The sequence below is a fragment of the Drosophila melanogaster genome, chromosome 3L (genome assembly GCF_000001215.4).
Source record: "Drosophila melanogaster chromosome 3L".
Taxonomy (NCBI): domain Eukaryota; kingdom Metazoa; phylum Arthropoda; class Insecta; order Diptera; family Drosophilidae; genus Drosophila; species Drosophila melanogaster.
In genome coordinates this window covers 15,631,276-15,657,522 of record NT_037436.4, presented here as the reverse complement: position 1 = coordinate 15,657,522, position 26,247 = coordinate 15,631,276, and the positions used below count along the sequence as shown (strand labels likewise).

The 26,247-nt window shown below is 38.4% G+C and overlaps 9 protein-coding genes across 12 annotated transcripts in view; 5 read left to right on the top strand and 4 right to left on the bottom strand.

Moving 5' to 3' along the window:
- Positions 1 to 132: 132 nt before the first annotated feature.
- On the top strand, positions 133 to 868 carry Eig71Ef (Ecdysone-induced gene 71Ef). Its single transcript, NM_079369.3, has 2 exons — positions 133 to 397; positions 714 to 868. Exons 1-2 carry the CDS (start codon positions 166 to 168, stop codon positions 776 to 778), a joined length of 297 nt encoding a protein of 98 aa, NP_524093.2. The 5' UTR covers positions 133 to 165; the 3' UTR covers positions 779 to 868.
- Positions 869 to 1,512: 644 nt separating this feature from the next.
- Eig71Ee (Ecdysone-induced gene 71Ee) lies at positions 1,513 to 3,051 on the top strand. Its single transcript, NM_079368.3, has 2 exons — positions 1,513 to 1,564; positions 1,618 to 3,051. The coding sequence occupies exons 1-2, from the start codon at positions 1,537 to 1,539 to the stop codon at positions 2,925 to 2,927; spliced, it is 1,338 nt and encodes a 445-aa protein (NP_524092.2). The 5' UTR covers positions 1,513 to 1,536; the 3' UTR covers positions 2,928 to 3,051.
- A 1,375-nt stretch (positions 3,052 to 4,426) lies between these two features.
- On the bottom strand, positions 4,427 to 4,986 carry Eig71Ed (Ecdysone-induced gene 71Ed). The gene is made up of 3 exons (NM_079367.4): positions 4,892 to 4,986; positions 4,622 to 4,822; positions 4,427 to 4,545 (listed from the first exon to the last, which is right to left on the bottom strand). Exons 1-3 carry the CDS (start codon positions 4,923 to 4,925, stop codon positions 4,481 to 4,483), a joined length of 300 nt encoding a protein of 99 aa, NP_524091.1. The 5' UTR covers positions 4,926 to 4,986; the 3' UTR covers positions 4,427 to 4,480.
- A 282-nt stretch (positions 4,987 to 5,268) lies between these two features.
- Eig71Ec (Ecdysone-induced gene 71Ec) lies at positions 5,269 to 6,044 on the top strand. The gene is made up of 3 exons (NM_079366.4): positions 5,269 to 5,332; positions 5,392 to 5,601; positions 5,680 to 6,044. Exons 1-3 carry the CDS (start codon positions 5,308 to 5,310, stop codon positions 5,964 to 5,966), a joined length of 522 nt encoding a protein of 173 aa, NP_524090.2. The 5' UTR covers positions 5,269 to 5,307; the 3' UTR covers positions 5,967 to 6,044.
- Positions 6,045 to 6,130: 86 nt separating this feature from the next.
- Positions 6,131 to 6,671, bottom strand: CG43084 (uncharacterized protein). The gene is made up of 2 exons (NM_001259844.2): positions 6,569 to 6,671; positions 6,131 to 6,477 (listed from the first exon to the last, which is right to left on the bottom strand). Exons 1-2 carry the CDS (start codon positions 6,630 to 6,632, stop codon positions 6,197 to 6,199), a joined length of 345 nt encoding a protein of 114 aa, NP_001246773.1. The 5' UTR covers positions 6,633 to 6,671; the 3' UTR covers positions 6,131 to 6,196.
- A 310-nt stretch (positions 6,672 to 6,981) lies between these two features.
- Positions 6,982 to 7,587, bottom strand: Eig71Eb (Ecdysone-induced gene 71Eb). Of its 2 annotated transcripts, none has more exons than NM_079365.3 (3): positions 7,515 to 7,587; positions 7,240 to 7,440; positions 6,982 to 7,179 (listed from the first exon to the last, which is right to left on the bottom strand). In NM_079365.3, exons 1-3 carry the CDS (start codon positions 7,537 to 7,539, stop codon positions 7,118 to 7,120), a joined length of 288 nt encoding a protein of 95 aa, NP_524089.2. In that variant the 5' UTR covers positions 7,540 to 7,587; the 3' UTR covers positions 6,982 to 7,117. The 2 variants fall into 2 exon arrangements, with proteins under 2 accessions (NP_524089.2, NP_001189113.1); NM_001202184.2 differs by having other exon boundaries at positions 7,029 to 7,179.
- Positions 7,588 to 7,861: 274 nt separating this feature from the next.
- Positions 7,862 to 8,397, top strand: Eig71Ea (Ecdysone-induced gene 71Ea). Its single transcript, NM_079364.4, has 3 exons — positions 7,862 to 7,944; positions 8,006 to 8,206; positions 8,270 to 8,397. Exons 1-3 carry the CDS (start codon positions 7,911 to 7,913, stop codon positions 8,335 to 8,337), a joined length of 303 nt encoding a protein of 100 aa, NP_524088.2. The 5' UTR covers positions 7,862 to 7,910; the 3' UTR covers positions 8,338 to 8,397.
- On the bottom strand, positions 8,398 to 8,952 carry CG43083 (uncharacterized protein). Its single transcript, NM_001259843.2, has 3 exons — positions 8,899 to 8,952; positions 8,605 to 8,841; positions 8,398 to 8,536 (listed from the first exon to the last, which is right to left on the bottom strand). Exons 1-3 carry the CDS (start codon positions 8,945 to 8,947, stop codon positions 8,430 to 8,432), a joined length of 393 nt encoding a protein of 130 aa, NP_001246772.1. The 5' UTR covers positions 8,948 to 8,952; the 3' UTR covers positions 8,398 to 8,429.
- Positions 8,953 to 9,760: 808 nt separating this feature from the next.
- comm3 overlaps positions 9,761 to 26,247 on the top strand; it is a 34,579-nt gene continuing 18,092 nt past the window's right edge. The window contains exons 1-2 of one of the 3 annotated variants that reach the window (NM_001300143.1): positions 23,033 to 23,341; positions 24,719 to 25,625. In NM_001300143.1, the coding sequence (NP_001287072.1) occupies positions 25,073 to 25,625 (553 nt within the window). In that variant the 5' untranslated portion in view covers positions 23,033 to 23,341; positions 24,719 to 25,072. Of the gene's footprint in view, positions 10,324 to 23,032; positions 23,342 to 24,718; positions 25,626 to 26,247 lie in introns of those variants that run through there. The other 2 variants (NM_140534.3, NM_176331.2) reach the window with 2 other exon arrangements.

Sequence of the window (26,247 nt, the reverse complement as noted above, 5' to 3'; positions counted from 1 at the left end):
TTTATATGAACAATCCAAATTCAATAGGTCAGATTCATCTGAAAAACAGATGTGGTCCTATTTGGAACATAACACTTCCTTGTTTCCAACTTATATAAAGCTGAGATTTTTTATTTTAAGCCAAAAGGAAATCTCTAGTTGATTTACTTGCACACAAGCTTAAAAATGCAATTGACAAGTATTATCTGCGTCATCTTGTTCCTTGGCTGTGTACTTATTAATGGACAAAGTCCCGACTGCCGAAAGTTAAGGGACACTTGCAATCCTTGCATCCGAAGACTCAATAATCCCATCAATAATGTGGAGTTCATGAACGAGGGATGCCGTGAGAAAGTCCGTGGCAGATACATCTGGAAGAATCAGACTCGCTGCGATCTTCAAGTGATCGCTTGCAGTGGTAAGTTAAAAAAAACCAATACTTTTAAAAACCAAACCAAAAACTTTTGGAAACACTTTCAAAAGTGAAACAAAAAATTCGATTTCCTCAAATTTAAAATATATGACACTGTCACTTACCTTTAAAGTTTTTGGCATGGATCTTTAGATTTTAATTTAAAAATGTAAATACATCTTCTGGACTAAAAGTAAATTTAAAAACCAAATTGATTAAATTTTGAGGACAGGAGAAAAAACTATTTCATTTACTTCACAAATCTGTTTGTTTCGGACATCAATCTACAAAAGTGCATTACAATTTTTTCCTGCATTTGCAGCTCACAAGAGGAAACTGGATTGCTTGGTAATAGCCGAGCTTGCTGGGATGCCAAGGCGAACTTAGAAGAATGCCCACCAGCATTGTGATTACCACAAGGGAGCGCAGCTAAAATATTAAAAGTGATTTTGTCCAAATAAATGCATATGTGAAGAGATTTGACTTGGTTACTCTAGCTTGTCTGTGCGGCCAATAAAGCGATATGTTCTTGTCGTAGTCGCGGTCTTGGCCTTCAATTTTTTCTGGGCCCTCAGCTCTCAGCCCTTCCAGGAATCAACAGTCGCCCGACCACGAGAGCATCTTCCACGTACGGGGCATTATCGTAAAGACGGGTCCAGACCAGCATCGCGATGAGTTGAGCCAGGCACGCACATCGTGCACATCGTCATGCTTGTCTTACACTTGATGCATCCTCGTCATCTCGTCTGGCAGTTCCTCAAAACTTCTCACTCCACTCCTTCTTACTCCAAAACATAATTTTTCAAACGAAATGTTTTTGATTTTCTTGATGCCATAAAAAATGGTAGTTTATTATTTGGCTGTCTGAGATTGCAGCCAATGCTTTTGGTCCAAACGCTAGACGGGAGTTCATCTGAAGATCCGAACTTTAGGGAAATTTTCCATGCTACACGGGCAAACAGAGTGGCGCCTATTAATACATGTCCCAAAATTTGCAGCCGCCCGAGTTCATGTCTATAATTACATTTTTCCTACAGTTATTGACACAATTGGCATGTCAACTGGCGCATTCTAAACGGTATATAAGTTCTTTATGGAGGTATGGATGCAAACAGTTTCCGACAACTTCCTAAAGGGGTTTCACCATGAAACTAACTGTGGTCTGCTTAGTGGGTAAGTTGAATTACTAAAATGGATAGATAATTTAGCTAACAAGATCATTTTAGTAAGCTTCTTTCTGCTGCACTATGCAGAGCACAGTGATGCCTGCTTGGAGGTAATTGAGAAAGCGTTGGGTCTCCAACCGTGCAATGAAGGTGGTCGCAACGAACACAGGGAGCCTCACAGGGGTGGACCAGGACCTGTGAGATCTACTAGGAGGCGCGGGAGAATCCCTAGGAGACGTGAGACACCAAGACCAATACATCACAATACCAGAGAACGGAGGCATCACACAAAAACAAGGAAGCCTAGAAAACCCGTTCCTTGTATTACGAAGAGGACGGAACCTCCACCGGTTACAGATTTTACTACTCGAAAATCCAATCCACCATGCACTTGTACTGAAAGCACTACTCGAAAGACAAATCCGACTTGTACTTGTACGGAAAGCACTACGAAAAAGACAAATCCGACTTGTACTTGTACTGAAAGCACTACTCGAAAGACAAACCCGACTTGTACTTGTACAGAGAGCACTACTCCATGGACGGAACCACCAGTTACAGATATTACTACTCAAAAATCCAATCCACCATGCACTTGTACTGAAAGCACTACTCGAAAGACAAATCCGACTTGTACTTGTACTGAAAGCACTACTCAAAAGACAAATCCGACTTGTACTTGTACGGAAAGCACTACTAAGAAGACAAACCCGACTTGTACTTGCACAGAGAGCACTACTCCATTGACGGAACCACCGGTTACAGATATTACTACTCAAAAATCCAATCCACCATGCACTTGTACGGAAAGCACTACTCAAAAGATAAAGTCGACTAGTACTACTCAAGGGACTGAGCCACCAAGCACTCAGAAGACTCTTCCACCCAATCCACCAAGCACTAAGAACACCGAACCACCAAATAGCACTCCTCCTCCAGAGAAAACCACCCGAAAACCATGCGGATGTAGTAGCTCTCACCCGTCTGGATGGAATCCTGGCGGTCCTATAATCCCAAGCTTTTCAACGACTACCAAGAAACCGGACGAATGTTCGACAAAACCTTCAGGTTGGAATCCCGGAGGTCCGATTGTGACAATACCAACAACTTCTCGAACGCCCTGCGGGTGTGTCTCGTGGAATCCACCAGGTTGGAATCCCGGCGGTCCTTGGCCTCCCACATTTCCCGGACCTTGCAGACCAGGACCTGTCATTCCCAACAATGCAGAATGCGGATTCGATCCACAATGCCCACAAGGCTGGAATCCCGATAGTCCTCTATTACCCGATCCCGAAATTCCCGGGAATTTTGGACCCGGACCTGTCATTCCCCGCAGTGGAGAAAATGGATGTGGCTGCTCCTGCTCGTGATTTGCATGTCCACCATTGATGTCCACCAAAAGCGGAACTTAGGAAAGAGCTTCGTATTACCGTGAATCGAATACAAATACTGATGGAAGATTGCATCCAATAAAAACCATGTTGATTGAAGAAGAAAGCTGACAACACGATCTATAATTTTTACCTAATTATTTTTCATTGAATTTTATTGCTTTGCAATCAGACATTGCGGGACCCGCCGGGATATGACGGTACAGGTCAGCGGGACAGGTCGGCGGAACACTTTGGTGGGACAGGTCGGCGGTACAGGCCTGCAGGACTGATCGGCGGTACAAGACGCGGGACACATCGGCGGGGCATATAAAATATTGCGAAAATAACTCGTAGTCCATTTTTAAATAAGTTCAAAATCAAACTGAATGTGGTAATTCTTTGCGCTTTTTGGATACCAAATATACCCACTACAAAGTAAGGGCATGGATGGTGATGATTTTCCACTCAGCCTGTGCCAACTGCTTATATAATATTTGAAAATTGAACATTTGGCGCTGCACTTGAGAAATGCTTAGACCAGGCCATGATGATGAAGTTTATAAAACTCTTGACCACATTTGCCGCACCCGTCGCCTCGCCACTCCCCTCCCGTTTTGAAAAGTCTTTCCTTTTCGTTGCCTTCCACTTTGGACATGTCTGGCCAGCTGACGTCGGAAAATGTGGTTAGAGAAGAGGTCCGAATGGATCGGGGTTGGGGATTTGGAGATGGTGATGGGGATGGGGATGGGGTATATGGAATGCATTGCACTTGACTTTAGCGCCACTTGTAAGTGTAAATTTTATTTGAGCCAGCGAAGTAGGTACACATGTAGACACTCACATTCAACAGCCATGCCCTTTGTCAAGAGAGCTCCACATCCAAAGTGCCTGGCCAGCGATATTGGCGTTCGCACTCGTACTTGGTCTGGGACTTGGAAACATTTTCGACTTGGTCTTGGATTCGGCTGGGGAGCAGTGGTTTCGGTTCCGTAGCCGGTTTTTTGGACCGGAGTTTGGCGTCGTGTCGTTGACAGCTAAGTGGTGATAATCGCTTTGGAATTGAATCTGAGCAAGTACATTCACAGGCAGACGAAGTTAAAATTCAAAAATGCAACAGACTAAAGATGCAAGAGTTTTGGTCAATGGCCATCGGACAAAAGGCGTCACTCGCTTTGCCTTGGTCTGTCTCAATTTTTGGGTGGGCGTTTGGGCCTTTGTGTTTTGGTTGCGGCTTTACTAGCTACTACGGTTTCTTTGGCTGGTTACTGTGGCTTTAATTTGGTGAACTGAATTTGCAGCATCACGAAGCGAATGGGCTTGATTTAAATAAATGCTTAAAGTCATAAAATTATGACTTGAGATGGTAAATGGAATTAAGTTCGTGAAAAGCACTTGCTTGTGATGAAGAAGTAAGTGTAAGTGTCCATTTCAAATCCTAGCAAACAAATTGAGTTTCTTCTCGTCTAAATTCTTGATAATATATTCAAGTTGGTTTTCAATGCTCTCTGGTGTTTTTATTTTCAATCAATAAACAAGCATTTTTATCATTATTAATTAATACGATCCATGCCAGCGAGTTCAGCAATATCATTACAGTTCATGCGTCGATTAGAACCTGATGGCAAATGAGATGGTAGGTAAATAATTATAAGTATATAGTAATGCATTCTTCTACAATATATACAACTTACCCAAGCAGTTCAGCCTGGTCAGCTCACAACGTCCTACATTCCTCCAACGCCAATTGTTCCGAGTCTTAGTTCTGCACTCTTGATTGAGGACGGGCAGGTTACGATCAGCTGCATTATTCAATGTTTCCACACAGCGTTCACATCTCCGGGTCAACTCGTCGCAGTTCCGATTTTGTCCAGCCACCAAGACCACAAGCAGGACTTTAAGCCAGAATTGAAGCTAATTATTGTGGATCATTGCTACACACAGTTAAAAGTCCTAGTACTTACCAGAAAATAGGGTCACAACTGCTGTAGTATGCATAATTTAAGTATTAAACTTTTTGGCTGTTGACTGGAACTTATCAGTTAGGTAACTACCGAAGACTTTGACAGAACCTGACTTTATATAAACACTATAACCAATGCGTAAGCAGATGTTTCACAACAAAAGGTAAAAGTTAAAAATATGAAACAAAAGCTTAACAAAATTGTTATAAACCCTATTCAAACCCTTAATAAAAACTGGACCATCTTTTGAGCGCATTGAAGGGCATTATGACAATAACTTCCTTGTTTAAATAAAGGGCTTAATGGATAAAAGCAACGTGGTTCTTATTCCGAAGGCTGTCAAGCACTTTATAAAAGCCCAAGACCGAAGCACACTTATCACTGAAGTCAAACAAGTTGTCAGTAGCAGTACCAACATGTCGAAAATTACTCTCATTTTTGGTAAGGATATAGACCGCTATACCATAAAAGATTATTAACCCTTATGATAACTATTTTAGCTATTCTCTGCCTTTGCGTGGCTGTTCAGGCTCAAACTCGTGAACAAGAAATTTGCCGTCAAGAAAACGAAACTTGCCGTCGAAATGAACGGAGATTGGGAGTTCAAAATGATGTTTCGACCACATTTAATAATCACTGCCGCCGCCAGTCAGGCATTCGAAACTGGCGAAATGTCTCTCGTTGCGAATTGTCTCTGGCTACTTGTCGATGTAAGTATCTGATTTGAAATAACTATATTTCATATAAAAATATAATATTTTATTATCAAACTACTATCGATTTAACAGTGACACTCGAGCGTTGTGCTGTTATAAACTGCAAAAATGTGAGAAACAGCATTGATGGTGGGGTCACCGCTCGCCCTCCAACTTCAAGGAGGACAACCCGGCGAATTCCTGACACCCGACGACCTCGAACTACTCGTAGGACCCCAACTACCCGTCGTGCTCCAACTACTAGATCTTCTCGTAGAACTACACGTCGTCGTGCTCCAACAACTAGAACTACTCGAAGAACTACACGTCGTCGTGCGCCAACTACTAGAACTACGACTCGTCGACCTACTGAAGAATAACTCCTAGAACCATTTCATTCAGAGTAATATCCTGCAAAATGTATCCTGCTGAAAAACAATAAAAACTTTAATGCTCTCAAATATAGAACTCTCAATATTACTATAACAGGTTCTGCTTAAAAAACAAAATATATTTGGCTCAACAACTTTGATCGAACTTTTTTACAATATTTTATCATATCATTTTATCATAGAATATTTATTTCATATATCATTACTTAATTAATATCTTAGGGCATTGAAACTGTTGAATTATTATCAGCTTTATTAAATTCAGCAGGGGTTTCTTGTGTAACCGCTACGCTACTCTCTTCTACATTTTTTGCGGCAGTATCCAATTTCGATGTGGCGTTTTTGTTTTGAGGTATTTCCACTCCAATAATGCTCATTATATTCCTCGAACTTTTCCGGCAGTCTTCGTTCATCAGCGAGTAAAAGAGTATTCCGGCTAAAAAAACTCCAAGTATTATGCCAAGAAAAAGACAACCGATAGACTTTCTGGCAGGTAGTCCTTTGAATCAAAAATGTATTAATTTTAACCAAAAATAGTTGAATAATATTTTCTATAATAAAATTCAATATTATTTGTAATAAGCACTCACCTTCATTTAGGAAGGGTTTACTTGCCAGTTTCCTATTTAATTTTGATGAGCTTATTGGGATCATTTTTGGACAAGGTCTCTTTGGCGAATAAATTTAAAACGTGTTGAGCTCATTCTTTTCTTATAAAAATTAAACGACTTTGAAACAATTGAGTAAACATACATTTTAAATGCATAAAAATTGAGCAGACAGAAATGCGCACGAGGTAATTTAACACGTTTCGTTTATATAATTAATATAAACGAAGTTACATATATATTCAACTTTTCGAATATCCAATTTTGAGCGGTAATCGAATATTGTTTCATTGACTGACCAGTTGCACTAAGTGATATCTATATCGATGTGCTTTCCATATCTAGATAATGATTGCGAAAAGCAGTTTGGAAAAAATATTATATATTGATTGTTTGTATAAGTAAGTTTTATTTATTTCATCAAAAAATTCTAAGCATATATATTGAGAGCATCGAAGTATTTATTTAATTGCAGTAAAGACGGATTTTTTATAGATGTCGATTAAATGTTTCGAATCTGATCTTGGTATTTTATTGTGCAAGGGCTCGCCGGACATTCTCGCAGGACAACGTGTTACATCGCTCAAGGGTCACTGCACAAAGATAACATATGTATAAAATATATTTTTTAAAAAGTGTTTATATATACTTACATATACAATTAGCTTTTGCGAGTTCGCATCGGGAGATTTCACGCCAATTTCTTTGTGTTCGCCGACAGTTCTCATTGAAAATATTCGAAATATCGTTGTTTCTGCCATTTCTCACGACCCTTGACTCACATCTGGCGACAATCCGTCTACAAATATCTCTATCACTTTGGGCCTGAACGATAACGAAAAGGCAAATAAAAGCTAAATAAAAGAATAAAACATATATTTGATAATATAAGTATTTGGATTGTGAAATTCAATTTACAAATCCTTACCAATAAACAGAGTAATCTTGGACATCGTGAATTCCGTACTAAAAATCGTTTACGAACTGTTTTCCTTGAGCCCAAACATGAGCTTTTATAAAGTGTAGCCCGCTTTAACGAAAAACACCCGGCTTTTAATTTTTGATGTACTTTTTTACTGACATCCAGGAAGCAAAATAAAAGGCTTATTCAACTTAACAAAAACTTGTCCTAGTTTGAATACATTTCCTAAAACTTTTGCACCCTTTACTAAAGGTTTTTATTTCTGGTTTGCCATATTTTTAAAACATCTGTCATTTCTGAGACATATTGTTTATGGTATTTATATAAAGTCCAGTTGGATCGGAAACTTCTGTAGTGAGCCAACTGATAAGTTCCCATAGTGAGAGAGTTTAAACTACAATAATGCGCCTGAAAACAGTTTTAACCATCTTTTTCGGTAAGTTAAAGCTGGAAATAATTATGATATCATATTTAGAACTTAAACATTTGGTTCTTAGCCATATCGCTGACTCTGGTTGCTGGTCAAGATCGGGACTGTGATGAATTGGCAAGGAGATGTGAATCCTGTGTGAGGCGTCTAAATAATACAATCGATCGCGATTTACCCCTCTTCAATAGAGAGTGCAGACAAAGGACCGAATTATCTTGGCGCTGGAGGAACGTCGGACGCTGTGAGCTCTCCAAGCTAAATTGCTTGGGTAAGTTTTGCACACAAAACTTATATGAATTTGTATCTTTAATAAACGTTTTTTATGCTATAGGTTGGCAATCACCCATGAACTGTGAAGACATTGCTATGAGGGCTGGTATGGAACGCAGGCGTACTTAATAGTTATCCACTAATGCATAAATGAAATGATTAAAAAAAAAATAAAAAGAGCATCGAAGTAAAAAACTAAGTTATTTTATTTGTCATACAATTCAAATTTCTTCGCGCCACTTATGCATCGCATATCGCACTATCCGATCTTCAATTTCATGTTCAACGTGTGGCTCATACTGACCGTAATCTGTGTCTTGCTGATTTTCTGGATTTCGTTAGATAAACGTAGAACATTTAAAATTTGCTGGACTTTCGATATATCATTCATACTACCTTCAAGATTATCCATTCCAGTGGTATAATGATCAACGTACGATTCGACATAATTATCAGTTGTAGCATCTTCTTGAGGACCTGGGTGGTTAGTACTGTCATGGTTTTCATTGTGATAATCATACGACATTGTCATCTCATTATCACTACTTGCCACATCCTCATCTGGCCGTGTTAGGTGATCATCTAAGGGCTCTTCTGGATTGAAATATTCTGCATATTCTGGTTGTCCAAAGTCTTTGCATAACAAATGTTAAGCACCCGAAATAATTTACGAATATTCAGTTGACTTACCAACTAGCAGTAGAACGCAAAATAAATTAAAATTTATAATAAATCCCATGTTCTCCTTGTCGCTCAGATACTTATAATACTGATGGATGGCAGTAAAAAACATTGCATTTACCATTTCGAGCTTTTAATATTTAAACAGCATGTTTCTTATTAAGTATTCATATGTATGATGTTTACCTGGATCTATTTGCTTACCGAAAATTATATTTACGATATCAAAGCTCTTAATACCCGGGCCAATTGTCAATAATTAAAATAAATTACAATTTTTGTATTTATTCGACTGGTCAAGAAAACTTAGAAAGGTCATTATCCCCATCCTTTTTTTTGTCGAAATTCCTATGAAATACCTCGATTAGTAGACAGTGGAAGCTCTTTAAAGAATTTCAGAAAGCTTCTGGCCATTCTCCAGCACCAGAACTTCACCACGGGCCCAGGGAGAATTCACCACGACCGATCAACTTTAGCTAAACCTCTCACTGGTAAACAAAACTCGGCCAGAACCTGCGAGAGGAAAAGGCCAAAACAGGCCTGTCTGGCTCAAAAAATAAAAATATTAATTAAACAAAATCTGGCGGGTAGGCGTTAATACGCGTAAAATATTGTTTAAACAAGAGACGAGATTCTGTCGCTGCCACTGTCACTCGATCTATCTGCTTAAATACATAATGTGATAACGAAGATTGCGGGTATGGGCATTAAACAATCTTTCCAAACTGCGGTTCAGTCGTCAACTGTTGTCGCTGTTTTTCACACACAAAATACGAAATACGAAATACGAAATCCGACATCCAAAATCCGAAACCAAAGGAATAAAATAAATAATATATGCGCAGAATAAACGTTGAACAGACCAACTAGTTTAGTTTGTTGGCGAGTTACCAAAGAAACGGTCACGTTTGGCGGCTTCAGTTTATATGTACGTTCTCGTGCCAAATTTCAGTAAATAATAAACTGGTACAGTGATTGATTGATTGATGGACTTGTTGAGTGAGTGAGCTGCAATCATGGCTAATTACACAGTGGTGCGTGTGACAAAAGTGCAACCATACCTGCATGTGGTGGACAGTGGTTATGCAGCTTTAGCCCATGTCGATAGCTTTTATGCGCCGACCTTGGAGGCCGGATTACTGGATTTCCATGCAAATGGCACTGCGACCCATGCCAATTTAACGGCGGAAAGAGTCCTCGTCCTCATCGGCGAGGAAAACTACAGCTATCGATCGACCTCGACCATAGTCCTCATGGTTTCCGCCTGGATCCTGCTCATTCTGGGCTTTGTCTTCTGCTGCTGCGCCGAGTGCTGTGGCGTCAGCGTGTGGCGTGGCAAAAAGACACGGTCCAGCATCGATATCGATGGCTTAAATCAGGCGGAACAAGGTGGAAATGGAAATGGGAGTGCCTCCGCCCGCGATGCAACTGCAGGTGAGTGCTTCAAGTTCGCTCTATCATCGAAAGCTTTTGTTTTGGGGCTCGTTTGCATACTTTTAGGCTGCCATCGAATATTGATTGGCCTGGGGAGACTGGCCAAGTTCTCCCTTGCCTGTGGATAACTAAACTCATATTTCACGAGTATCCCATAAATGGCTACAATAAACGAGCAGCCACAGGGATATCCAAGAATTTGCAAGTGTGCAATATACTCTACGATTCGGTTAAGCACAGAGCTTAATGGATATATATAAAATTCAATAAAAGCAGAATAAACATGCTTATGTACTAATTTGAAATATTAAGTTAAAATTACGATTAAGAAATCTAGAAAAGAGAACAACAAAGCGCGTAGATACATTCTTGATACAACTTATTTCCTGATTCTACCAAATTTCACTTCGGTCGGGGTCGAAGTGCAGAGTATAAAAATGCATTCGAATGGCCTGTCAATGCGCTTTGCTGTTATTGCTGAACTACTTTTCGAAACAACACGAAGGGGTTTCTGTGGGCTTGAGAGTTGCTCTGCGGAACTGCCTGCTGCCTCATCGATATCATAAAATATTTAGCTATTTCTCTTATTTCGCTTCGCTCCGTTTTTGGCAAATTTGGCATGCGTTTTGGCTGAAAATTGGCTTTTGGCCAAGTTAACGAAACGTTCACAGAAATGAATGCTTCTACGCAAACATTCACACACAAATATGCCAGTCGGGCTTGCACATACACAACGAAAATATTGCCGCAACTTTAAAAACATATTGGTATTTAGTGATTTAGTTTTAAAAATATAAATAAATGCTTTTTGAAAGAAATGCTGGCCCATCTACTTATGAGTTAGGGGATTATTGATTGATCATTGTATATTTATATTAGTGCGATAGCATAAAATATTTTTCTCAGTGCACGGGCTGTAGAAATTTCGTCGGATAATTTGGTTGCATATGCTGCGCTCAATGCAGCTTCTGTTTGCATCGTTGGCAATTAGCATTGTCTCGAAGATATTGCGTTTCATTAGAGCGATATGTGTTTTAGAGTGTTTGTTTGCGCCTGAATGTGCGTATATGTGTGTGTGTGTGTGTATGTGTGAGCCAAAGAGCACAGCAGTCAATGGGTCATTTCGATAACGGCAAAATTTGTTGCAAAATTTGTTTGGCATTTAAGCCAAAACTGGGATTTGTGTATTGTGTGGGGCTGCCAGAGCTTAAGTTGTTGCATTTCTGCCATGGTTTCTGTCGATTTTTGGTGTGCTTTTGTGTCCTGGCATTTCAACTTAACAACTGATACCATAGTTGAGCCATTGTGAGTAAGCACAGATGATAGGTTCAAAGTGCACATAAATAGGGCTATGTTACGCCCATTTGAGTGTGCAAAATTGTGTTTAACTAAAACCGATGACTTTTGTTGCCTTGTTTTTTGATAAACCATACATTTGAATGAACCAGCAAGAGGTTTTCATATCTTAAATCTAAGATATAAGTACATTTTCTAAGCATGCTGTGAGATAATCATTTATTTCTACCTGTGCAGAAGCATTGGTAGTTTCAATTTATCAACTCGCTTATCACCTAGTTAGATAAATTGCAGATCAATAATGCCACAACTAACCTAGATAACATATTTCTCTGTACCTACCTCATGGTGGGGCACAATCAATTTATACGCTCGAGCGCATTTGGCCCATTTCGATAACGAAATAGGAAGCATCTTAGTATGTCAGTGCAATAAATTCTTCTACTTTCGTTTCGAACTGTGGCCACAAAACGTGCCTGGGTTCCATAGACCTCCCCGACCAATAGTTGGCTAGTTAATGCCCCTGTTCCTTACTCCACTTTTGGCCCACACGGGCAACTTAAAGTCGAGAGCCATAAAAATTGCACAAAATCACAAATGTTTTATGAAACTTTTTATTTTTTCATATTTTATTTAGCCTGACGCTCATTTCGCTGCACAAGTTTTAATAAAAAACTTCAGCCTCTTGTGCGAACCAACTGCAGTCGATGCCGATGCTCCCCGACTTTTCTGTTCAGGAATTCATAACCGCATTTCTCTGCCAGGCTGCCGGGCTGCGGGGGAAAATCGAGCGGGGCAAGTCGGAAAACCAGGAGGCGCAGTTGTACATACCAATTGCTTATGTATCGACAATACGGGGCTGTGAGTGCAGATCCCCACTTTTCCGCCCAACCACCCACTTGGGGTCCCAGCTGATGCGGCAAAAGCCCCGGCGTATAATAAGTTTTTGTCTTCCATCGAGGAGGAGCGCCTGCCAAGTTGGTTGCCCCGAGTTGAATCTATAATTCAGTTTCGCCAGCTATTTTCTTTTGTCTTCGATGCGTAGACCACTTTAAATTTCCTTAACCAATTCGCCAGGAAAATGCTGAAGCAACGTGTTATAGTCTAGCATTGAATCCTTTCTATCGAACAAAAAAAAACTGTATCATATTGATAAGTCATAATTTAAGATTAAAGAAAGCTTAAAATAGGAAAGGAATTTTCGTTTAATCTTCTTTAAGTTTAGTGTTATAAAAGAATAACCAAAAATACACGTTTTTCTACTCCGCGAAGCAAGCCAAAGAAAATAAGGCAAATTTTTATTATTTATGCAAGTAAAAAATGCGTAAAAATTTCTCTCAACTTTATTTGCTGTTTACGCGCTTCATTTACGTGAACCGAAACACCGCCCACTCAGCTTGAAACCACCCACACCTCCCAAAGCCACCCACTGTCCCGATAATTCGTGTACATCATTTTTTACAGCCCCTCATCAGTTGGTGGCTCTGCTTAGTTAGTCTTTCATGGCACTTTGATTGCTCATTTGGCATTTATTTGATGATGCCAGGACCCGTCTGTCTTCGGGGTCCTTAAATTATTCATTGTGCGTGTGCGTGGTGGCTCCTGCGCCTCCTCGTTCGCCATCTAAGAATCTAAAACATCGTCGCAATCGTGCAATGAGCCTGGCGAATTTTTTTTTTTTAAATATTCATGTCCCGCCTTTGGCTAGCGAAAAGAGCAAAAAGGAAAAATGAATTCGGCAGACAAGTCGCCGAAAACATCCGCGGACGAAGGCGACCAACTAAGAGTGCGTAATTTTTACCGACAGCGCATTGAAAATATCGCCCTCGGCGATAACAGCAGACATCAAGGATTGGGTGTGGGAATGGATTTCGCAGGACTCCATCAGGGGTTGGGGGTCACGGCGTTCTACGTGAGCTTGAAACTTGTACTTGGTCAGGACTCGGCCAGGCGGATTGGATTTGCACGATGTTTCAGCTGGAGACGAAGCATAAAAATGCTTTTAGGGTGGATCTTAATTCGACTTAAAAATGCTAGGTCATAAAAACATCATTTTAAAATTTTTTTCAAGCTTAATTAGATGTTATGTAATGATATGGTGCAGAGAAGTGCAAACAAAGCAAAACTAACTTACGAGCGGCTAAAAACAAATGCTTCGCTTTATAGACTACCAAATAAAATTTAAATACAAATAATTTTTAAGAATTTTTTTTTTTTTTGCACAAATATATATTTATAAAAAACTTTTACAAAGTTTTAAAGCAATTGAATGCCTAATATTTCAAGATAAGAAAATAACTAAATTGAACAATTTGGTTCACCCCAGCGATCAGTGCCTATGTAATCCACTTGGCCTGTTTTTCCTTTGACATTTCATCTAATTTGTATTTATTGTGTTGGATTTTCCTCTTCAAATTGCGCATACAATTTACATTTTATATTAGCGCCGACTACTTTGAGTATAAATTTCCCCGACACTACCAATTTTTCAACATCATTCTGCCATATATTTTTTTCACACGTTCGATTATTGATTGAACTGAGGCAATGAAAGATGTTCGCTACTTCAATTCAAGGGAGATGGAAATTCGTGCAATTTGAAATGCAGGTCAATTGCATTTGTTTTATCGAGGGGTGATTCTGCATTTGAAGCTGTCAATTTGCAATTTGATTAAGTTGAATTTAATTGCTTTTGTTGTATAATTATAGAGTAATTGCAAATTGCATTGGTCTTACTGTAGTGTCACTTATTTTGATAAATAATGCTCAATTTATTTTATAGGTATGCAGTTTTTTAATTCGACCTTTTCAATTTAAAATGACTGAACAGTGTATGTTAAAGTGGTTTATAAATGAATTTTGAGCTGCATATTGAGTTCAAATGAATTAATTGATTAATTATAGAGTCAGAGGGAAAAGCAATGCAAAACAAAGGTACGTCATTTGAGTAACATTAATCAATTAAAAAGGTTAAATCAGAAAAACAGTGTGTGCAAATGAATCAACTGATTTAATTATTTAACCAATATTTGGCAACAGCTCCTTAATTGGCATTTAATGCTCCTTCTGCTTTAGCCGTAAATCTTGCACCCATTCAACCGTTTCAATTGCCCACTTAGCAGCCTTTCAACACAAATTACCATAATTCGAGCTCTTTCTCCATTCTCTTTTTGAAAAGGATCACACACACTTAACCTTTAATTAAGATACTCGAAAGTTTTCAATATTAAGCTCAATTGTATGCAGTGGCGCCGCATTGTCGGCTCCCTTGCACCATGGTGCACGTTCCCATTTTCCGCTTTTCCACAGGTTCTACGACACGGGGGAAAACAAGGTGATCTAAATCATTGGAAATTAATTAAACTAAAGAAATTAATTTGCTAATTTTTAAATCTTTTCTTCTTACTCTTTTCATATCATATTTAACGAATATTTATTCTTACAATTATGTGCTTTCTTTAATAGGAATAAATTTGTATAATTATCTTGTATAAACTAAAATGTTTTCTAGTGAATATCATTTAGTAAACCAATATCGGCCATAAAAACATTGTTAGCTAAACTAATTCCGATTCCAAGGACTATTTTCCCCAGTGTCCTGTCCCTCTTATGCCCATTACCATCCGACTTTCCCGACTCACATCATCCGGTTCCCCATCGCACGCTCACATGTCAAGTCGTTGCAATTTTCCATAACGAAATTAACGCCATGCCAGGCGGCGCTGCAAAGTATGCAACGTAAATTTTTGCGCCGAACCAATAAAAATAATTGAGGCAAAAGCGCCACATGTGATGGGCGGTGGTGTCGAGGCTGCAAGGGGTTAAGGGGGCATGGTGGCTCAGGGGTATTGAAAATGCAGGGGGTCCTTGCTCCAATGGCAATTTTCCTTTTATTGCCTGACTGCCTGATGACGGCAGCTCCTCATTGCACAGCCCTTTTCAATCCGTCCAGCTGACACTGCACTCAAAAGTTGTACTCTTTTATCAATAAGTTATGTATTTTATAATGTTGCAACATTTATGACAGGAAAATAAGACGTTTAGAGCCAGAACCTTATAATAACTAATTATTTTGTTTAATATAATGAGTTTTCATAGTTTTAGAACCGACTATACCCACTTTCTATGCTCTTTAATTACAAAGTAAATTAAGAAGCGGGTTAACAAATTATTCATAATTTTACATACTTCATAATATTTTAAGTTAAAGTTAAGCATACATTTTTCTCAGTGCATCCATGCGATGTTGACGCTGGCGCCTTCGCATGGCTTTTAAGTGCTCAGTCTTTGTTGTGGCTCGCCTTTGTTGTTGCAGCTTTGGTTGTTGTTATTGGCGGTACTTACACTCTCTTCCTTTCTTTTTTATGCCGCTGTCATCGCTCGGTTTGCACTTGCATTTATTCTTGTTTTCATTTCCGTTGCGCTTATCACATTATTGCAAGCTCATTGCCGCGGCTTCCCTTCTGACGCACACGCACACAAGCAACCGGATACTCTTAAGCTCGCACACAGATACACACGCAGACATATCAGTCAAGCTGTCTTGCTTTCTGTTTGGCAAAAGGTACTTGTGTGCGTGCAATTGAAGAAATATTCATACGTTATGGGTATTAATGCTTTTTTAATAAAGGAAGTAAAGTCAAAGTTAAGATAAATACATTTTATAAGTTATATATTCGGATGTCAAAAGGTATTTAAATTTAAATACACCATAAGCTTGCTTGACATAATCAAACAATTTAATATACACATTTGGAATATTTAACTCATATGGTCATATATATCATACAAATAGGAAGATCTGTATTTTATTTTATTTAGCTGTGTTTGAAAACGATATATGAATATATAAATGTTTATATTTATTTCTTCATTTCTTAATTTTTTCAGTTTTCTATTTACTGAGAACTACACTTTTAGATCTGGGAGTATTCAAATATAAATGAAAATATATGGCATCGATTTATCGACAAACCTTCCGAACCTTTTCATCCCCTTGTCAACGTCCAGAAAAGAAGAAAGTCTGGAAATTAAACACAAAAATTGTCAAATCCTAACTTCCGAGCAGTTCAAACCCTCTTTAACTATGGCACTTTCCCGTTTCCCCCCTATCTTGGTCCCACAATTTTGCATAGACATTAATAAATAATTTGGAACGTGTGAATGATTTTCATATAAATCGCCGCCAAGAAGAAGGAGGTTCCGGCGAAAAGAAAGGGAACCAGAGTTCTGGCCTCCATGTGTGTGTAACGTTTGTCTACTCTTGCAGCTCATGTAATATTCATGATTATTTGAAATTTGCGCTTCGTTATCCTTTATCCCTTTTTATGTTTGGGCGAGGCAGACGACAATCATATGTTAACGCGACGCCTTTTCCTTCTTCGTCGCCTGCACAGATATATCCATGTACATACTCGTATCTATATGTACTTAAGGGATGGGGGCATGGAGACTGGCGGGGAGGTCCTTGCATATCAACTGAGCGTAATCGGGTTTTCATGCTTTGCTGCCACGCAGGACACACTGGGGAATTCCTCCAATGCCATTGATAGCAACTCAACGCGACTCTGGTCCGTCAATATCCCCTGGCAAACTGTTGCGTCGCCCATCCTCGCCTGCCAAGCGATTTTTTCTTTGCCACACATTTGTCGCTGCACTCAAAGAAATATCTACTTTAATTTGAAAGGATGCAACTGAAACATAAGCTGTTCTTAAAATGCCTTATCAAATATTTATTCGGCTTAGAACTTTGTTAGATGGTAAAAAAATCGAATTAATAATTTCGTCAACATTTCAATTTCAATGTTTTCTCCAAGTGTACCAATACACTCATACCCATTAAGCTAGTCCCGTGTCTGTGTGCCACTTCCGTTTCGACGCTTATCAGCCTTCGTCCTTCGTTATTGTTGTGGCTCCCTTGGTGCACTTTTTGCTGCAACTTTATATGCAATGCCGCCAAAAGCTAGCAAACGCGATTCCTTTCTTCCCGGTCGCCTCCCAAATTCCCGCCCACAAATGTCAATGGCTTTGTGCTGAAACTTGCTTGATGCCGCTGGAAGTGGGCGTGGCCAGCCGCCCATAGCCACAACCTGGTTGCATTGCGATAACAGACAACTCGAAACTCCAGCACCACCAAACTCGTAGTTTGTTGACAAACTGAGAAACAATTATGATTGATTGTGTGTCCAAGAGACCAGGGCAGAAACGCCAGGAAGTCACTGGAAGCCGGCTGACAAGGAAGCAAACTATTCGTAAGTAATTTTTGAGATCGCCAAGGTAGATAGCGCTTAAGGCTTCCAGGACACACAGGAATCTATTGCAAGCAATGTGATGAAAAGTTTGAGTTTCAAATTACGTGACAGCGTAAAAGTTTAAAAAACTGAAAGGTATATTGAAGAGCGCGGAAAATATACATAATGTCTAATCAGTTTAAAAGTATTGAAGTTTGAAAATTTATTATGCATCTAGTTAAAAACGGCAGTTCTAGAACGTTTTAAATTTAATTTAATTTAATTCGGAACCAAGCCCCACACATTTTAAAATTTGTTTTATTTAACCAACCTTATTTCAACTGGAACTTCTTCTAGCCTCACCTCTTTCTTGTGAATATTCCTCAATTAAATAGGATAATGAATGAGTCAGTGTGTCGCCCCATGACATTAAGACGATTTGTTCAATATTTGACCCTAATGAGTATTTAAATTTATTCAACAAGGAGCGGAAGCGATCAAAAACGCCTCATTAGGTCGCTTCTGGTCAGTTTCGGTTCCAGTTTTCGATTCTTTTCGTATAATAAAATACGAAATAGATTTTCCTGCTTTGTTGACAAACAGCTCGTAAATTACACGCTCGTTTTTCAGACTTTTTATGAACAGAACCGGGCCAAAATCGACCTTTCAAGCCGGCTACTGTGTGTGTGTCGAGTGCATTGGCCACGGTTCTGGTCGTTTGTTCTGCAACGGAAGTTCAGATAGAGGTAGGGGTGTTGTATACTATAGTACTTGCCTGGTGACAATCCCAAAAAAAAAGAAATGATTACAGAAAACGCTTACATAACTCTATGAGGAATACTCGGGCCAACAGCCTTTCAATTTCCGTTCTCACAGCGGCATTGGCCCAAAGGTAAACAAATCAATAAGTTGAGAGAAGCGCGAACGATTGCATCCTTATCAAGGCATATGTCGTCCTTGTACCTGTCGGAGGTGCAAAGCCGAAAAGGATACAGCCTGCTGTCAGCCTAACCATTTCCGTTTAGCAAGCCAAACAATAACAATGAGATTTTTCCTCGCTGCGGCAGTCGCTCCGGAGATAAAAGAGGAAAAGAGGCCGCGACCGGAAAAGCGCATTTAACGCGATTTGATGGTTTACAAATTGGCTTAAAAGAACCGGAGAACCGGGGAAACTGGGTAGCCGGGGGCAAAACGGGGAATCGGGAACCGAGAACATCGGGAGATAGGGAGATATCTCACAAAGAGGAGTGTTCGAACAACTGACGGCATTTGTTCGAAGGGTCGGAGGTTAAGAATGAGGCTTGTTGTGTTTGGATAAAAGATTGTTCCGATAGGGTTGCCGATGAGGGATCTAACGGAGACAAGGTGGTTCGGTACTGGAGTCGAGTGCGTTAGTAAAGGATGGTTTATCATAAGGACGAGGGATTCTCCTTTGGGAGATTATAGGAATATGCAAAAGGGCTTATTATCTTTTATTGTATATTTAATTGGATTTTTCCTGGAACCTATACTCACTGATATTCTAATAATGCTGACTGCGTACCGTTAAAAATATATAGTAATAAAATATGGAGCAGAATTTCAAACTATTGAAGAGTATTTGCTTATATGTAAGTAATGTGCAAGTATATCTCCATCGAGCTGCGCATTCTCTGCTATTATCTTGGCCCAACCATATTACCTAACTATTTCATAATTCAGAAGCATTATCTTTCTATGCGGTCAGTATTCGTTCAAAGACCCCGGTTACTCAGAAGTCTATAATTAAGTGCATTACAGGCGGCCACCATGCCGCGCACTTCCTTTGTTTGCTCACCTTTTCCCGAGTGGAGCGAAGTGAAGCGAGTAAAGCGCAAATAACGCTGACTATTTGCCAAGTATATTCAACTGGCTGGAATGTTCGCATTGGATCGGGGCTGATATGTGAAATACCCGGGGGTTAATAACATTCCATTCCAGAGTTACTTAATTGATGGCTTAATCAGCATGACTGTGAACTTTAAGCGGTAATCTAGCCGAACGACATCAAATTCCAAAGGTGATGAATTTATGATTTTAATATAAGAATTTTATCAAGATCTTATCACCAGACTCAGTGGCGTCGCATTCTGTCTGTTGACCTCATTTGTTTTTAATTATGGCACGCTAATCGCAACAGTGTGACGAAATCATTCGGTTAATTATAGTGCAAAAATACCAAAACTGGTTGAATTACCTACTTAAAATAACTTGTACTTTCGATGTCATCACGTGATTATTCTGCTAGGCGCATGCGCAACCGGTTCACAACTTTTCACTACTGCCTGCCGGCGTCTGGCACGCAAAAAATATAAACGTCAACATCACATCAATGATATAAATATTAATAATACACGACTGGATTTAGTATTTTGTTTTTTTTTTTTCAATAATTGGTCATTTGTGGTGAGTTTCCTGTCCTAATTTGGGGAGTTTCCTGTCCTAAGTAGTCTAATTAGATCGGTAGTAGTCTAATTAGTCTATTAGATAGCGAGCACAACAACCTTTGGTACATAAAATAGGGTTAAAAACTATGCTAAGGTCTTGATGTTGTTGTGGTGAATTTGATTTTAATGTATAAATAATTTTAAGTACTAATTATGTATATTCAAAAATTCTGTTTAAATTTTGTAAATACATTTTTGTATTTATTAATAATAAATTTTTATTAGGTTGCATAGAAATGAAGCTATCCTTTCTGTTATATTTATTTCCCACTATAAAAAACAGAATATGTGTTATATTACGAAATACCAGAGATAAAAAAAAACAGTATAAAAATAATAATTATAGCTAACGAAGCTTTATGGCCAAGCTAATGCAAAGAGCATGCAAAATACCAGATCAAACCAAATCGAACCGAAACTTACAGAAAACGTATCGCAAAGCATGAAAAACACATTTGTTGTTTTGCCTAAAAAATAAGTATTTAGCTCATATATAATGTAGAACGTAAATAGTAATCTGACGTATGTACGAGCTGACAAGATGATTGGTGGCCACTCGAGATAAGAAATCACCGTGATACGCAATGCAACCGGCTACTCCAAATAAATCATGTGTACACAGATACTTCAGATTAATATTAGGGTGAAATAACCGGGGGGAATGGCCAACAAGACACCTGGAAACAAATATACATATTGAAAACAAATATCATTTGTACGATTTTAAAACAATAAACCTATCAGCCGTTGTCCCACTTCCCCATTCAGGCCTTTTAACCCAATTAATTCCATTCAATTTAGCTTTTATCTGTTAAAGAGCAAAAAGAGGTCATTTTAATGCACTCAATTGTTGATTGATTCGCCAGCGCCATTTATTTGCAAGTACATACCCCGTAATCTATCAATTGGAAAGCCCGTGACAAAGGCTCTTCAAAAGCGATTAGGAGCACCCCCTTGGAGTGCCAGCTTTAAGTGCCAATATCAATAAAATAATTCGAAATTGATAAAGCTCTAATCATGCGTCACTAAGCCTGTGCAGAATGCTAATTGCAATTGATGCTCATAAATAGTGCAACGCCACACAGAAAAGTCAATATTAGCAAATGGAAAATTCATAATCAGGCAGTCGATCGAATCAATTTGTGATTTACAAATAGTTAACCGCAAACACAGGAAAAATTACTTCCACTAAGCACACAGACAAAGCAACTTCTGCAGTTGGAATTATGCAATTGCATTAAAGCACAACATAATTGAAATTGTTCTACATTTCGAACATACATAGTTTAGGCGGCAAAGTGCAGCAGCCACAAATTCCCAATAACGAAATGAAACGAAATAATTAAATGCAAATTTTAATAAACACCAAAAAGATAATAAAACATACATACATACTACAGCCGAGCAGCCAAATAACAAATATTACCGAAACACTAATGAAATACTCGCTGTGAAATTGTCCATGAAATGCTCACGTTTCGGCAGCATAAGTCCAATACATAAATTTAAATGTAAATGATATGCAATAAACATGAAATATGCATGGCCGGATTAGAAGAACAATTTCTGATTGTCCCCGGCGAAATTGCAACTGGAAATAAATCAAAGCCAAACGCATTAAAGCCAGAATGCACTTTATAAATTTTACTTAAAACACTGGTGTTTATATGGCAAATAATAAGTATGAAATATTAAGATAAAGATTAAATTTATAAATTTAATTGTATATAAATACAATATAGACTGTGTGAATATAAATTCTTATTACTGATTAGAAAAAGCGGAATCGTAAGTTATTAATTAATAAATTTAAATAAGCTCGATTGCTTTCACTGCTATAGGTAGACAGCAATTTTTATTAAGTATAGACTGTATATATTAAGCAACAAATATATAATAAATTGTGTGAAAAATGCGGCCACGGAAATAGACGACTTATTTACAATTATATTATTGAATCATTATTATTGTACATTATAAATATAATTTACAAGCTATATCAATACAAATGAAAAAAGATCATAAAGGTCTATATTATTTAGTGGTGTTATATTTTATAAAAAAATGTATTTTGCAACCACCAGCTAATCAAAACGAAACGTCACAAACAAATAAATCTAAGAAAATAGTACAATCAAGCCGAGTCAATTGCTGCAATCGACTCGTAATGATTACTGATTTGCTAGTTTTAGTTCCCTCAGCAGACTAACTGCACGTAGAAAAATATGAATTAAATATTTATTTCCATATTCAATTTAAAATTGGTTCCCATTCATTTGCAATTTATACCTCAAGAATAATTTTAAAAAAATATCTATATTTAAATCCTTAATAAAAACTTGAATAAAATTAATAAGATTTATAATGAGCAAAGGAATGGATTAAACATTACACATATGCTGATTAAATGTATGAAAAACGTGTTCTATTAATATAATACCTAGTTTGTAGAGGTAATAGTTTTCTAAGTGTCATTTTTGTCTGCGGCGACCGTTGAACGCGTTGTCTCACTTGATTTAAAAAATTGCCGCGTCTTCGCGTCAGAAGCAGTTTCGGCCAGACATAGCTCAATCTCAATCCGTATCTGTATCTGAATCTCAGCATCTGCCTAGGTTCCGTCATTCAGTCAGTCTGTCAGTTTGTCACACGCTCAGTTAGTCATTCATTCGGTTTGTTTGCCAAGAGTCGCTGGCTTTTTCAATAATATTTTGCGGTCGCAGTCGACGTCGCGCTGTCACCGCGACGGCAGTTAACTTCTCGCTGTTAACGTGGCTATAATTGCAAGACGCAAGAAAGCAGTTTTAATTGTTGTAAACAAGCGCGCCCGGTCGGTTCATTTGGCTAAACAATAACAAACGGCCAAAAGTTCTCCGCGAGTTGTTCAATCATTTGTTTTTGTTGGTAAAGGTCGTGAAACTTAAATGGAAAAACCAAAAACGATTAGCGCCAAATATTTCACATAAGCAGTGCAAATAAATGAAAATATCTAAATAAAAGCGGAAATTAAATGAAATGTGTTCATAAAAAGTAAGCTTTAATGAAATCGTGTGCTTCCTACTTTTCAATATTGCATGTTTGCTGATTTGCTGCGTCTTTAATACAACTGTGATTACATTACAAAGAACCGGGAAATATTAAATATGACAAAAACAATAAAATAGAGAGCTAAAATAAAGCGATTCAGTTTATAAAAAAAGAATGCATTGCCATAACTAAAATAAATTGTTTGATAAAGAAACCCATTGAAAAGTCAATGACAATATTTATCAATGAAAGCCATCTTCACGATTTGTTTAACTTTTTGCTAGCATTCCAATGTATATTTGTTATGACATTAAATCGATTTGTTAAACATGTGTTCAATCACTATACATTTATATACTATTCTTAATATCAGTCGTTGGCTTGATCTAGTATTCAAAATATCCCCAATAATTTTGTATGGAAGGGCGTCGAGATCTTAAAATTTTCCGCTTGATTTATTCATTAATTGCATATATTCTCCGCCTAGACTTCTAAATGCCCAGATATCTGTACGGGAATTCAATAGGGCTTCACCAGTTTTAATTAATGTTTATAGATGCTGAAAACAAGCGGCCTAATTGACTGTTATTGAAGCTGTTCTAAATATAGAACAGTCGTCTGCCATAAAATGAGATGGGTGTGTGCTTCAAGACTCGGAAAAGCCTCTGATTGAGGGTTAGGTTACGCCTATCTAGTTGTCAGTTGATCGAATTTAAATAAATCAAATAGGCATTATTATTGATTGAGTATGTGCACACAAGCGATTTCTAATGAATGACTGATTGATAATATAGTTAATTGGTGTTCTAAACAAGAAGCAGCAAGCCACTTTGTGATTTATATAGACCTTATAAAAAATATAATAAAATAATATAATTTATATCTCATTTAAAGAAAATACATTCTTGTAAATCTAGCTTTCTAAATTGCATGCATTTGCTTTGAACTCTGTTAAATAATTTATTGATATTCGTAGGCCTATAGTTTTTGGAGTTTATGGATCTCAAACCATCATTAAGTAGTTCACTCAGTAAATCGACGTTTTACACGTGAGCTGCCTTGGATTTGCCCTTATGCACTTCACGTGTAATCGAGAATTAGCTGGGCAAATATGCTAAGATTTTATAGCCTCGCAAGTGGCGGAGATTAAACGAAACGGAGCAGAGCTCCGGAGTAATTACAAATGTTTTCCCTCATTTCCACTTGGCAAATCAATAAAACTGAAATTCATACAGATAGACAGCCGAAGGATATACAGTATATGCATATGTTTATTGCTAAGATAAATTCCCCAGCAGCAAAACAGTAAACAGCAGAGATATATATGAAAAAAAAAGGAGAGCTTTAATGCCAACGATCAATATTTGTGCAACAAATCAGCAATGAGAGCGGCCTGTATCTGTGAGATACAGATACCATTTTCAACCCAAACCGTACGAGATGCGTGAGGCGAATTAACACCGATGCGTTAACACAATTAGTTGAAAAGTGAAAAACGGCATAAAGTAGAAGCTTGGAGATTAAATAAAATAAAATCTATATGCCAATCGGGAGTGTCGACAAAAAGCGGGCCAGCGAATTTGCAACTTTACCCTCGACGCCCGTTTTCAGTCGCGCAATGAAGCTCCAGCATCGCGGCTGAGTTTAAGAAAGAAATATATACGAAAGCACATGTGCCGACTGTACTAAAACTAGTGACAAATAAATATTACAGAATATATATAATTCTGAAAGATGGCTGATTTACTAAAGGCTCTGAATATTACGGGCAACCTGCTGGCAGGCCTCGAAGATGCCGGCAATCTAACGATTGCAACTGCCACAACCACAACTTTAAGTGAAGGCCTTAATGGCAATGCAACGACCTTGGATGCCGCAGCATCCACCAGTAGTGGCGAAAAACTCGATCTTGGCGGCTTCGATCTGCCCGGCAACTACTCCATACTCATTAACAAACTGGAGCAGCTGGCCTTGGGCTTGGATTCGGCCTTGGGAAATTTCACCATCGATCGCCAGGAGGTCGAGATCAATTTGAGCGGCGCAGCCACGGCCAACGACGTTGCCGATGTAGCCGACGATCTCTTTGATGTCCTGCCAGCTGCTCGGGCACCTCCGCCGCATATAGCACACGGATCAAGGATATATACCGGCGACGATGGCCAGGACTTTGCCCACGTGGTCAGCGATATCTGGATTGGAGTCATCCTTACACTGCTCATCGTCTTTGTGATATTCTTCATATGCGCTTGCTTCGTTTACCACAAATTCCAGCAGTGGAAGAACTCATGTAAGTGTGGGCAATGGGGCGTATGCGTGATATTGGGTTCAAGTGTATTTTAAAAATCCATTCGGTGTGAGATTCTTGACTTATTCTCTTGGTATTTGATTTGCTGTTATAAATCAACTTATTTTGATTATCTTATGATAACTACTTAAGCGCCATTCAGTCTACCCTTCGAATTTCACCTATGTCAGCATATCGATAATCATCGAAATATTATTTCGCCATACCCCGCTTGGGTTTAATCTGTTCCTTCATATTTACATACCTGACAAATCAGACATAAACAATCACTCACACAACACGATTGCGCTATTGAAAATTCCAATTCGCGGTAATCCATAAATCAAATTGCAGAATCATTCGGGCTGAATTAAACGTCAGTGGAAACTCGTTTAGACTTGGACTTTGGCGCGAAGAGCGGCGAGAGCCAAGCAAATAAAAAACAAAAATAGAAACCGATAAAAGCAAATAAACAAAAGTACCAAAAGCAAAGTCTGCGGCAGGAAAGAACTTTTCCAACACAAATGAAAAAAGCGTAGAACAAAAATAAAACAATAAACTCCGTCCCAGCAGAGTATGTATTGTAGTATGATTCACCTAAAAAAAAGGGGGAATTGAAATTTCA

Excerpts from the sequence above, each read along its gene's own strand:
- Eig71Ef (NM_079369.3), top strand. The coding sequence starts at position 166 with ATGCAATTGACAAGTATTATCTGCGTCATCTTGTTCCTTGGCTGTGTA. Across the intron at positions 398-713 it reads TCAAGTGATCGCTTGCAGTG|CTCACAAGAGGAAACTGGAT; the intron begins GTAAGTTAAAAA and ends CTGCATTTGCAG.
- Eig71Ee (NM_079368.3), top strand. The coding sequence starts at position 1,537 with ATGAAACTAACTGTGGTCTGCTTAGTGG. Across the intron at positions 1,565-1,617 it reads AACTGTGGTCTGCTTAGTGG|TAAGCTTCTTTCTGCTGCAC; the intron begins GTAAGTTGAATT and ends AGATCATTTTAG.
- Eig71Ed (NM_079367.4), bottom strand. The coding sequence starts at position 4,925 with ATGCATACTACAGCAGTTGTGACCCTATTTTCTG. Across the intron at positions 4,823-4,891 it reads AGTTGTGACCCTATTTTCTG|TCCTGCTTGTGGTCTTGGTG; the intron begins GTAAGTACTAGG and ends TCTGGCTTAAAG. Across the intron at positions 4,546-4,621 it reads GACCAGGCTGAACTGCTTGG|GTTCTAATCGACGCATGAAC; the intron begins GTAAGTTGTATA and ends ATTTGCCATCAG.
- Eig71Ec (NM_079366.4), top strand. The coding sequence starts at position 5,308 with ATGTCGAAAATTACTCTCATTTTTG. Across the intron at positions 5,333-5,391 it reads GAAAATTACTCTCATTTTTG|CTATTCTCTGCCTTTGCGTG; the intron begins GTAAGGATATAG and ends TAACTATTTTAG. Across the intron at positions 5,602-5,679 it reads GTCTCTGGCTACTTGTCGAT|TGACACTCGAGCGTTGTGCT; the intron begins GTAAGTATCTGA and ends TCGATTTAACAG.
- CG43084 (NM_001259844.2), bottom strand. The coding sequence starts at position 6,632 with ATGATCCCAATAAGCTCATCAAAATTAAATAGGAAACTGGCAAGTAAA. Across the intron at positions 6,478-6,568 it reads TAAACCCTTCCTAAATGAAG|GACTACCTGCCAGAAAGTCT; the intron begins GTGAGTGCTTAT and ends TTTGATTCAAAG.
- Eig71Eb (NM_079365.3), bottom strand. The coding sequence starts at position 7,539 with ATGTCCAAGATTACTCTGTTTATTG. Across the intron at positions 7,441-7,514 it reads CAAGATTACTCTGTTTATTG|CTTTTATTTGCCTTTTCGTT; the intron begins GTAAGGATTTGT and ends TCTTTTATTTAG. Across the intron at positions 7,180-7,239 it reads CGCAAAAGCTAATTGTATAT|TGACCCTTGAGCGATGTAAC; the intron begins GTAAGTATATAT and ends ATCTTTGTGCAG.
- Eig71Ea (NM_079364.4), top strand. The coding sequence starts at position 7,911 with ATGCGCCTGAAAACAGTTTTAACCATCTTTTTCG. Across the intron at positions 7,945-8,005 it reads AGTTTTAACCATCTTTTTCG|CCATATCGCTGACTCTGGTT; the intron begins GTAAGTTAAAGC and ends TTTGGTTCTTAG. Across the intron at positions 8,207-8,269 it reads CTCCAAGCTAAATTGCTTGG|GTTGGCAATCACCCATGAAC; the intron begins GTAAGTTTTGCA and ends TTTATGCTATAG.
- CG43083 (NM_001259843.2), bottom strand. The coding sequence starts at position 8,947 with ATGGGATTTATTATAAATTTTAATTTATTTTGCGTTCTACTGCTAGTT. Across the intron at positions 8,842-8,898 it reads TTGCGTTCTACTGCTAGTTG|ACTTTGGACAACCAGAATAT; the intron begins GTAAGTCAACTG and ends TGTTATGCAAAG. Across the intron at positions 8,537-8,604 it reads TGGAATGGATAATCTTGAAG|AAAATCAGCAAGACACAGAT; the intron begins GTAGTATGAATG and ends AACGAAATCCAG.